Below are 11,626 nucleotides of genomic sequence, written 5' to 3' on the forward strand. Positions count from 1 at the left end.
CCAGTGCTTGCTTCACCATATTGTCAGCAACATCTCTTCTTTTGAACCTTCTGTTAGGGACTAGGTTCCTCTTGACTTTGTCAGTGTTGTTTTTATAATGATCTTACTTTTGGAGTGGATATTCTTTAATGGAGTTTTCGGACTTTCCACACTTATGACAACAATCATTTCCTTTGAAGTTCCTGCTTGAACTTCCTCTCTTGGGAATTATACCATTTCTTCAAACCATCTTTTGAAATCTTCAAGTAAGATAAGCCATGTCAGACTCATCACTGCTTGAGTCACTGTCGGCAGCTTTGAGGATCAAGTTTTTCTCCTTCTTGGGCTTTCTTCTTTAAGATCCTTTTTTCTCTCCATCTCATAAGTTTTGGGATTTCCAATTAGTTCATCAATGGTCAGCTTCTACAGGTCCTTGACTTCAGTGATGACATTCACTTTACTTTCCCAGGAACCTGGTAGAACACCGAGTATCTTCCGGATCAACTTGTTTGTTGGGATGAATTCTCCAAGCGAATGTAGCTCATTGATAATGGAGGTGACGCGTGTGTACGTATCTTGAATGGACTCATCCTCCTTCATTTTGAAAAGCTCATACTCAGTGGTAAGCATATCTATTTTGGACTACTTAACCTGAGTAGTTCCCTCATGGACAGTTTTGAGAGCTTCCCAAACTCATATGTTGAGACGCGATTGTATTCATCTGGTCCAATACCACAAACAAGAATATTCTTTGCCTTGAAGTACTTTTCAACAGCTTTTCTATCAACATCATTATATTTCTTTCTCGTCTTTGGGACAGTCCTTGTTCCCTCTCTAACAACTTTCATGGGAACAAAAGGACCAACACAAATCATATCCCACAACTCATAGTCCTCAGCCATGATGAAGTCATGTATTCTCGTTTTCCACCATGCATAGTACTTGCCATTGAATCTTGGAGGTCTTGTGGTCGATTGTCCTTTCTCGATGGTTGGTGGAACAACCATGATGAAGATCCTTTCTAGGTGTTAAATTTTTAGAAAGAACCCGCTCTTATACCAATTGATAAAAATTAAAGATCCACCAAACAGTATAGAGAACCAAAATCTCTATCAGTTCTCACAGTAAACAAACAGTAAGTAAAGAACACGCAATATTTACATGAAAAACTCCCTGCTCAAAGGATTAAAAATCACGAACTACCCCAATAGGATTTCAACTCCACTAAACTGAGCAAACTTCAGATTATAATTTATTGCAATTTAGGAATTAAACTATTAATCCCTCATCCCTTACAATAACTCTATTGTAAGCCCTTTACAATAACTCTATTACAAAGCAACACTCTTGACTAACTCTACTTAAACAACCAAAATAATAATGGTTAAATTATGTCCTATAAAATACTTCTAAAAAGTCGTGTAGGTTTACAAGTAAAGAACAAAAGATAAAGACTCAACAAACATAAGGACTCAAGACATCTTTACTGTTGGGATCTGGTCCTTGGTTTGTAGCAGCTTTGTTCTTGAGTGCACCTGAAGGAAACAGTGGCAGCTAGCATTTAAGATGATAGGTTTTTCAGATTATCAAGTGTTAGGTCAACCCTTGTATAATATTGCTTATATACGAGAGAGCATGTGTGAAACGATAGGAACATTACATCTTTTGGTTTGGCCTCTACCAGCAGTGGCTGTGCTGCTGCACTGTTGCCAGTCGGTACAGTGAAATAACTTTTACAAATGTTGAGTTGACTGTACGACATCTGAGGAACTGATCATGTCTGTTTCCCTATCTGGTTTCTCGAGGACGTTTGGCCAGTCAACAAATCATATCATAACAGGTGTAAAGGAACTAAATGCATCAGGTTCCTATCTGGTTCCTCAACAAAGCTTGTCAAATCATCAAAACCATAATCCCTTAACTTATCAATTACAAACTTGTTTTGTTGAGTCATCTATACTTCCCATCTGTTTGTTTTGTGTTGGAATGCTTCATAAATTGGTAACTCTCTAAAAGTTGTAGCAACCGATTTTCTCTAGGGCTATAAGTTGCGCACAATGAATCCACAACTTAAAATTCTTGCTGTTTTTTCCATACAGTTGATGTTTTTGCTATTGTGGCCTTATATAGAATTGTCCGCAGATTATTAGGACTAGAACTTTCTCGGTGGCTACCAGTGTAATTGTGCACCAAGGGATATGATCATCAGGGGCATTTCAAGTTATCTCATCTTGATGAGCAGACATTCATATTTCATGCTTAAAGATTAAACCATTTAAGTTTCTCAGTTTCCAAAATGAGCATTCAGTTCACTACATACTCTCTTGCAGATTTAGACTTGCTTGGTTAGTGTACTTGGTCATGTCTAGTTTAAAGTGCTTGAAAGATTATTATACTTTACTATTAGATTTTCCCCACAAATTTCTTCGTTTCTTCAGTTTGTGTTTGCCAGGAGTTTTTTTAGTTTGCTTACAGATGTTTATATAAGTTGAAATAGAGAACTTTTAGTGTTAGAAACCCCAAGTCGTTGAAAAAGGAAAAGCAACGGGTTCAAATTGAACAATTAGGATTAAGATATAGTCGTTGTGGTTGTGTTTTATTGTTTCTTAGGATGGCAGAGGGGATCTTTCAGTGCAACTGTGCAAGCAAATCCCAAATTTACCAGGACCAAAATTTTTATAGATACTTTACTTTGTTGCACGTGGGATTGCAAAGACAGACTGATGTTCTGGCACTTACAATTATATATCTCTGTCCTCCCATTATTGTGTGTCTTAATTAATTGTTTATTTCATATTTTGCGTAGTACTATAATTAGTTACGAACAACAATTTAAAAATTGCTTGAATAAATAATTTGACAACAACAAATGTCTTTAGTAATGATACTTGATAAGTTGATGTTATATACTATCACTTTTGTATCTGGGAGCAACAATATGTTGCTCAAAAAGGTGTTTAAAATACATCAAAGATATCTCAATTATCTCCTTTTAACTGCTAAAAAGAAGTTGGGGGTATTGTTGAACTAGTACTTATATTATATATCATAGCTTCTTTTGCCGGAAGACAATTTCATATTCCTAAGCTTCACTTAATTTGTTTCTCGTCAAATCCTGAAAAGATAAATAACAAAAATTAATAAAATAAAATATAACAAGCTATAGAAAAGATGAAATCGAAATGTTACTATAATATAATGTTAAAATCCAAAAAGAAAAGGAAGGATGAAAGAAGAAGTACTGGACATATTCAATGTTGATTTTGGCATTTTGGGAATGGGAGATTTCAGCAAAGGCATCACTGGACAAAACAATAGTAGAAGGACATGGCCTTTTGGTGCAATGGTCCACAACTCTTACGTCAATAGTTCCTTCTTTGCATGGCCTATTGTTTCCACTCAAGCATCTCAGCCTGTAACGGCGGCCACAGGCGGCTCCGTTGTCCCACAGCCCTTCGCTCACCGCCACGAACAGATTCCCCGACGGGAACTGATCCCCCCGATTGCCGCCGCACTTAGTGGCTACGCCGTTTTAAAAATGGAATAAGAAAAAAATGCTTAGTGCATGTTGCAATTAAATCAACCCCATGCATAATTAATAAGGGAGGGAAAAAGAAGGATTGATTACTCACGAGTATAAGGGGGATTATAAGAAGTAGCAGTGCCAATATCTCCGAGGACGACTAAGCTTACTTCATTAATCCAAAATAAACTTAAGACAATAACACATATGACAAATCGACCCATGTTAATTTGGTTGTCGATAGAGTACAAAAACAACATATGAAGTGTTTAATAATGTGTGTTGTTTGGTCTACTGCAAACTATTTATAGTTGATTGATGAGAACAAAAGAGTCAAAGGCTAGCATATATATTCTCTTATCTTTTCAAGAAAGTGGTACACTAGTTGAGTTGTTTCTTAAAATCTATAATTGTAGTAGTAAACTCTATCACGTTTCTTAATTTAAGGAAATAAATATGACGACTCTCTCTCTGGGAGTAATTTTTTTAAATAGATGAGCACAGCATTCAGTCAATAAGAAGTCGTTTTTGTGATGTCGTCTCATGTACAATTAGTGCACTCTATAAGAACACGTGTTAAATGTAGCAAGACGGACGCTTTGTTTGTGTCACTTTCTTGTTCCATATTCAATCACCCACACAAATGAGGCAATAAATTTGGAGTTAACCTATAAGGTACAATATCTTAATTTAACATATTTTAATAAATTACACGTCTTATTTCAACATTATTAGTTCCACTTATATTTCAGTGTAAAAATTATTTGTATGTATATAAGGTAAACCCATAGAATTTTGGAATAGTTTTAACTTTATGTTCCTAAAAATTGTTGGTTATCTAGTGAGTATAAAAGTGTTAATAGAAATGTACTTGTCATTCATTGGTTGCGTAAGAATTTAGAAAGACGTTTATAATGCCCTAAAGACGTTAATAGAAAAGTGTTAATAAAAATTCTATGGTAAACCCATAGAGTTTTGCTTTGCATCTTTCTTCTAGATTTCACGGTATTCTTATTTTTCTTATGATTGTTGTGGTGATACTAATATTATCTCGTTTGCTTTGCATCTTTCTTCTGGATTTCATAGTGTTCCTATTTTTCCTATGATTGATGTTGTGATACTAATATTGTCTCCTTTTTGTCCTTTTATCTTTTTATTTTTTTGAGCCGAGAGTCTTTCGGAAACAATCTCTCTACTCCTTCGGGTCAGGGGTAAAGTCTGCGTACACACTACCCTCTCCAGACCCCATTAGTGAGATTTTACTGGATTGTTTATTGTTGTTGTTTATAATATCCTAAGGCTACTTTATCCATATTACCTTAAGGTTTTGCGTTGGATACTCAAATTCTTTCGCATGATATTAATACCCAAATTTTAATGAGCCTGTTTGCATAATCAATTTCTCTCCTCATGTTTTATCGCTTTGGGCTTCGCCTCAACTAAGTATCAAGGCGCTCCCGACTCTTCACTTGAGCGTGATCTCGCTTTATTAATGTTCTCAAACGGAGCAAGAATTGAATTATGCAGGATCACTTTACCCTTGCATTGAAGTTTTGAATTGAATATTCAGATTCTTTCGCAAAAGTATTTCATGACAAAAATAGAAAATTTAATAAATTAATCACGTGAAGAAAATTAAGCCAATCCAGTTCTTACTTCGTCTTTGTTAATTGCTTTAGTTTTTATCAAAAAAATAAAGTAAAAATTTTAAGAAACATGACAGACTTAATATGCATGAATTCGTTTAGTAATAGGTAGATATCTGATGTAGGTTATTTGTGTTATCAAACTCGCATGGTGGAGAATTTCTTTGTCCTCATTCTTAATGACCACATTTGAGATCTTCCTTTCTTAATACATTGACTAATGTTTTTCACATTAGAACAGAAAGTGGTAGCTCCTCCTTTTTTTCCCCTCAGTTGTAAATTAATCTATCCAAGCTTTGTTTAAACGTGATAAGCGAACTAAATAAAACTTGATCGTAAAAGAGGCAGAATCTTTTATATTGATCCGATGTGTACATACTGTTATCTTGTTAATTCAAGTTATCCCTGAATGTATTATGAGAAGTATGTCCATATTTTATCTGATTAACTACATAGTATCATTAACAAGCACTTCTAAGTTCTCGAACGTTTGGTCCAAACAAGCTTATACAACTAGTTATTCACAAGGTGAGCAAGTCAAGTAGAAGTAAGAAAATCACATACATGAGTATTTGGAGAAAACAAAGAAAAACTTAGATAATTATGCATTTTGAAAGAGTCTATCTAGTAATAAGACACTAATAAAAAAATAAAAAAGGAGCTAGCAGCGACGGAAAACTTACTTGTATATGATATTTGCACCAAACAAATGAATATAATATATATCTATATATCACGAATAAATTTCTATTATTTAACTATGATAATTCATGATATATATTCTTACTTTAATTTATAACTTTTGTCGTTGAATTATAAAGTTTGGTATATCCATCCAAATAAATATTTAATTTTAATAGTAATACTCTCTTGATATATAACAAGAAAATGATCATTAATTCGTCATAGTAACGCCGCCTTAATTACTGTATAATCATTTTTCATCCGCATGCTTAAACCTCACTAAACTTGCGGAGACTGATTCAGATTTCATAACCTTTTTGCAACTGCAAGAGGGCGGTTCAGCCAATGTCTATCTCTTCAGTAAAACAACATTTAGGTTTCCATCAATCTTTCCTCCTTTAAATCTCAACTTGAGTTAGGGATTGAAGCATAGTTAGGGGCGAAGCTATAGTGTCGGGAGCGAGTTCGGTCGAATCTAGTAATTTTGGTTCGAACTCTATATATTTATTTTAAGAAATTTATTTAATATGTATAAAATATTAATTTAAAACTTAATAACTTAAAATGACTAAAATTCTAAATCATAAATTTTAAATCTTGATTCCACCTCTTAATTTCCCAAAGAAGAAAAAGTAAGATATAAGTCTTTATATAATACTCCTTTGAGGCTTTACATGTGGAGATGATATCATGTGAGTGACATAGATCTTCTATTTATTTCGATGTATCTTTCTTTTGAAATAGAACTACCTTTTAGCATTAGTTGAAACTGATGTAACCACATTTATCCACATAAACAACTACCATCGATCGAGTTTTGGATCCTCAAGGAAAATGATGGAGGCGCTCTAGTGCACCCACTGAAAAAGTGAACTTTTTGATGATATATAAAAGTAATTATAAAATAATGTCCCAAATCTTTTTTCTATAGGTAAATGATGGTTTTTTTTAATTCCTTTTTCGGATGAAGACTACAAGAAGTTGACACATAAAATACTCTCCACTTTAAACAGTAGCTAGCATCAGAGAGGTCAACTCTTTTACATCCTTCTTACCCCTTGGACATGTACCAAAAGAGGATGTAAATAATTAATGGACAGGCCCCGTGATAAGAATGATCATTCAATTGAGCACTAACCTTAAATAGATAAGATTACTTTAATTCTTGTCTTTGATCACGAGTTGGTGACTTTGTATTTTTGTGGCTGCTCGATAAGAATCGAGATTAATGAACATCCATTGTATGTTGATGGCTGCTAAGTGAAGCATATATGCGTGCGTAAATATAATGATAATGATGCTTAGGATAATTTACATATGTTTTATCCTAATTAAAACTCACTTCTTGGACTCCAGCATTAAGCCACACTACTAATGAAACTTTGATTCACGAAAATCATCATTTTTGTCGTTTTGCAAGTCCAGAGGCAAGTCTACAGTACCATCTGGCCTTATTTCAGATTTATGGAGTTCAGTATTGAGTTCAAGATTTAAATTTGAAGAGTTTACTATTTATGTTCTCATCACTTAATTCATCACTTGTGCAATTATGGGTTAAAGATTAGGTACAATAGCTCATTTAAAATTATACTATATTTTTTTTTATATATAATTATGTTCCGTCTAAAATACTAGGTTGAGTTTAACCTATCGAGACTATACCGCATCCGCCTGGAATGGTGCTGATTCTGAAGTGGTCGAACATATATAGCTGGTTTCTTTTATTATTCAATCCATCCACCCATGCTTTCATCTCCTATGGTAGCGGAGGGTTTGGCATAAACTTCTACCTTATTTGTTTATTAAGATTAGTACTATAAGTAATGAGGGGACATAAAACCTTACCTCCCGCAAATCTAGTCTATCCAACTATAGAAAAAACCAAAGCATGGGGAAAACATGCTACCTTCTGATTACTTGAAAGGATTTCTCCTTTCTTACATTTGCTGCAAACCATATTCCAATCTCAATGATTCTCCATTCTGTTGAACTTTTTACCACCAACGGATCGGATATCTTTGTCTGGAAAAAATATCTGTGACAAATTCTAGCAGGCGAAGTATCTTCAAGCACACCTAGCTTTCCATAATTCCAGCATACAATGCTAGGACTAGGAGTGATTTGTAAAAGCAATCTGTGTACAGCATTAAGATCCTGTTTGTTCCAAGTGATAAGCATCAAAGCATGTGTCTCATAGTGTGAGTGTGAGCACTGGATATATATTATCCCTAAAGGACCTGCAATGGTTCTCAAGATTCAGCTCACAATTGGCAAAAACAAGGTCAAAAGTTTCGTCCCTTGCAATCCTGCAGCAGGAGCAATTGGGGTTCATTTGGAGCCCAAACCTGTGAAGTGCTTCATCCAGGGGAAATTCTAAATTACATCATGACTTGCTCTATAGTGCTGACATTTTAATTCAATTTTTTTGGATTAACTTCACACCTACTTTTGCACGTGGACGAGACCACTCCCTCTTACTAGATTTTGGCTCAGTAAAGGGTAATTCAATTTATAAATAGAAAAGAAGAGCTCTTCCTAATCCATATGAGACTTTTGCCTTTCACGTGAAACAAAGAAATAAGAGAAAAAGGGACTTACAACGAATCTGTGACTTTGCATTATAACTTCCAACAAATACTACTTCTCACATAACTGAACACAGTCAAAAATAAAAAATCAACATATTCACTCAAATATTAATACCTTATATTCACAATTTAGGTGACGTAAATAAGTGTGTATGAAGTCGGAATATACCAAAATTGATCCGTCACGTACTTGCGGATCTATATGGAGGAGCATGGTGCGCGTGAACCCATGCTCCTTCCAACCATGTACAGTATTACTACAAATAATCATAAGTTACTGATTTTTATTTATTATATATATATATATATAGAGAACGTTCCAAAATGAAGATAGTATCATGTAAATCGGAATGGGACTAAGTCGTACAAGATATGAACATTTTATGCTTCGGCAAACAGTGGCGGACCCAGAATTTTGTGCAAGCGGGGTTCAATGTTAGAAATACATAACTTTAGTCGTAAAATAGTAATTGTCAAGTGGATTCAAATAAAATATTTATACAAAATTTACGCAACTTTAATCCTAATTTATACATATACACAATATTATTTTTTAACGAAGCGGGTCACTCCGCCACTGTCGACAAAGGACAATGTCCAAAAATACACAAAAGAATCCCACTTCTTTCTATAAAAAAAAAGTATGAAAAAACAAAGGTGAAAATTAATACACAATGGAAGAATTAAGTATCAAATTTCCCACTCCTATCTTCAACCATTACCAACTAGTACACATGACTTTTCCATTACAGCTCCACTTGTCCACCTTTTTAGCCTCTCTTCTATACATCAGTTTGTTGAAAACTAACTGCAAAATCTTGTCAAAGTTTGGGAATAAATAGCCGCTGTAATTCTTCGTACTAAATCCTACAAAGCAACCATGACCATGTTCAGAAAAAAGATCAAAAATTAAACAAAGCACATTAGACAAAATGATTATATAATGAGATACTGAGAACATACTGGATGTATTCTATATTGATTTTAGCATTAGGAGAACGAGAGATTTCAGAGAAAGCATCACTGGACAAGGCAATGGTGGAAGGGCATGGCCTTTTGCGGCAGTAATCCACCACCCTAACGTCAATCGTGCCGCCCTTGCACGGCCAACGGCCACTTCCACTCATGCATCTCAATCTGTAACGCCGCCCGCACGCCGCCCCATTATCCCACAACCCTTCACTTACTGCTACAAACAAATTCCCTGCCGGAAATTGATCTCCTCTATTTCCATTGCATCTTGTTGCTGCAAAGAAGAAAGGGCGTAAGCACGAGCTACAATTTTCACTAAGGAAAGTTAAAATGTAAAGAAGTAAATACACGGACAACTCAAGAGGATTCAACATATAAAATATGTATATATATATATAAAAAAAATATATCTAGCTATATGGTATAATTTTATGGCCCCACTAGTAAGGGCTCTCGAGTTCGAAACTTGATGCATTTTATCCAACGGACTTGGATATGAAGAATAATGAACATAATAGTTTCTGATTGATAATATTAACGAAAGAAGTTACTTTCGAGAACAGAGAAATCGTATGAATATATAAAAACTATTCCATGTATTTCCCCCGGAAGGTTTGAAAAGAGAGGGATTCATCCCACCAATTACTTTAGGGGTCGTTTGTCGCGGATTAAATTAGGGATGATAATCCTGCTATCATAATTCCTGGATTAATGATAATATAATCCCAAGTTTGATGAGATAAAGCGAGATAAGATGGGATATCCTATAATTATGAACTCCGATGCCCATTTATCCCGGTATTTATACCTCAATCAAATATGATATAAATTTAATCTGACACCTTATCTCACCTTATCCTGTGTAGGATAAAAACTTGCACCGGAGTTCATAATTATGTTAGAAGTTAAAAGGACTTACGTGTATAAGGAGGATTGTAAGATGTTGCAGTGCCTATATCCCCAAAAACTATACTAGTTTCAAGTAAAAATAAGCTCACGAGAGCTATTTTTATTCTCATGATATGGACACCCATGTTTGAGAATTTTCAAGACGTCAGCAAGAGATTTTCGTACGTTTGGTCTGCTAATGGTGCCAATTTATAGTAGTTGAGTTAAATGTTCACCTCTCCTTCCTTTCCCACTGAATAGCGCCATAACTACCACAACAAATTAAAAGGGTAAGAATATGATTAAAAAAAATATAATAGTATGAAAGAGAATTCATTCATGTGCACATTTTGACTTAGATTATATTATTTGGATAATCTTTATAATCTTCTATAATTATGTGTATGAAAAAAATCAGACATGTATAAATTATTAAATTCCACCTACTTCAATTATGACCCCTAAAATTAAGTTACTTAATATAATGTAAATACTGGGCGAAAAACCTATTTTGCTCTACTCAAATTTGGACCACATATTAATATTTAGTAGCAGTAGTCAGAACTCCACTAAATTTTTCATATTCAGTTTCATACTGGTTCACTGAGATTTGACTTGTATATGAATATGCCCGTAATATGGCTAAATTTTCATGATATTTGCCATGACATAATATTCATTATAATAAATTTGTGGATCATGACATTTGCCATGACATAATATTCATTATTAGGCCAAGGATTTCTTGCTATAAATAGAGGAGTTTCTCCTCATTTGCAAACACACCAATTCAAGAGCTTTTCACTCTTGTCTTTCTTTCTCCTCCTTTATTTCATTATAGAGTATTTTGTAAGAGAGTGAGTGTTGGGAAACACTTGTGTGGACCCTTTCTTTGGAGTGATCTTATAAGGTTATTCTCTTGGGGTATTTGGGATTAATTAGAGTATTTACTCTAATTTTGTACTCTCTTTTGTACTCTTGTTGGTATAGTAAAATTGCTCATCTCCCCTTGTGGACGTAGGTCACCTTGACCGAACCACGTTAAATTTGTGTCTTCTTTATATTCTTTAATTGCCGTTATTATCAATTTCTATTGTCTTTGTTATTGTCATTATACCGTTGTTTGGCTAAATTCCGTACTATCCGAATTTTCGATCCTAACAAATTGGTATCAGAGCCAGATCTAACCGGGTTATTTTAAATAGCCAAAATGACTCTAACAAAGTCTTATATTGAGAAATTTGACCGAAGTGCAAATTTCGGAATGTGGCAATTAAAGATGGAAGCTATCCTAATTCAGGATGATTTAGATTTGGCAGTGCAAGGAAAGGAGAAGATACCTAATA

At 34.4% G+C, this 11,626-nt stretch overlaps 1 protein-coding gene across 1 annotated transcript; it reads right to left on the reverse strand.

Annotated features, from left to right (window-relative positions):
* Nucleotides 1-8,879: 8,879 nt before the first annotated feature.
* LOC107807399 (EG45-like domain containing protein) lies at nt 8,880-10,448 on the reverse strand. The gene is made up of 3 exons (XM_016631755.2): nt 10,312-10,448; nt 9,384-9,666; nt 8,880-9,287 (listed from the first exon to the last, which is right to left on the reverse strand). The coding sequence occupies exons 1-3, from the start codon at nt 10,424-10,426 to the stop codon at nt 9,281-9,283; spliced, it is 405 nt and encodes a 134-aa protein (XP_016487241.1). The 5' UTR covers nt 10,427-10,448; the 3' UTR covers nt 8,880-9,280.
* Between the last annotated feature and the right edge of the window lie 1,178 nt (nt 10,449-11,626).

This window comes from Nicotiana tabacum, chromosome 23 (genome assembly GCF_000715075.1).
Source record: "Nicotiana tabacum cultivar K326 chromosome 23, ASM71507v2, whole genome shotgun sequence".
Taxonomy (NCBI): Eukaryota; Viridiplantae; Streptophyta; class Magnoliopsida; order Solanales; family Solanaceae; genus Nicotiana; species Nicotiana tabacum.

Bases quoted from the DNA above. Each gene is read 5' to 3' on its own strand.
- LOC107807399 (XM_016631755.2), bottom strand. From the start codon at position 10,426: ATGGGTGTCCATATCATGAGAATAAAAATAGCTCTCGTGAGCTTATTT. The intron at 9,667-10,311 runs GTAAGTCCTTTT...TCTTCTTTGCAG, and splicing joins TTACAATCCTCCTTATACAC to CAACAAGATGCAATGGAAAT.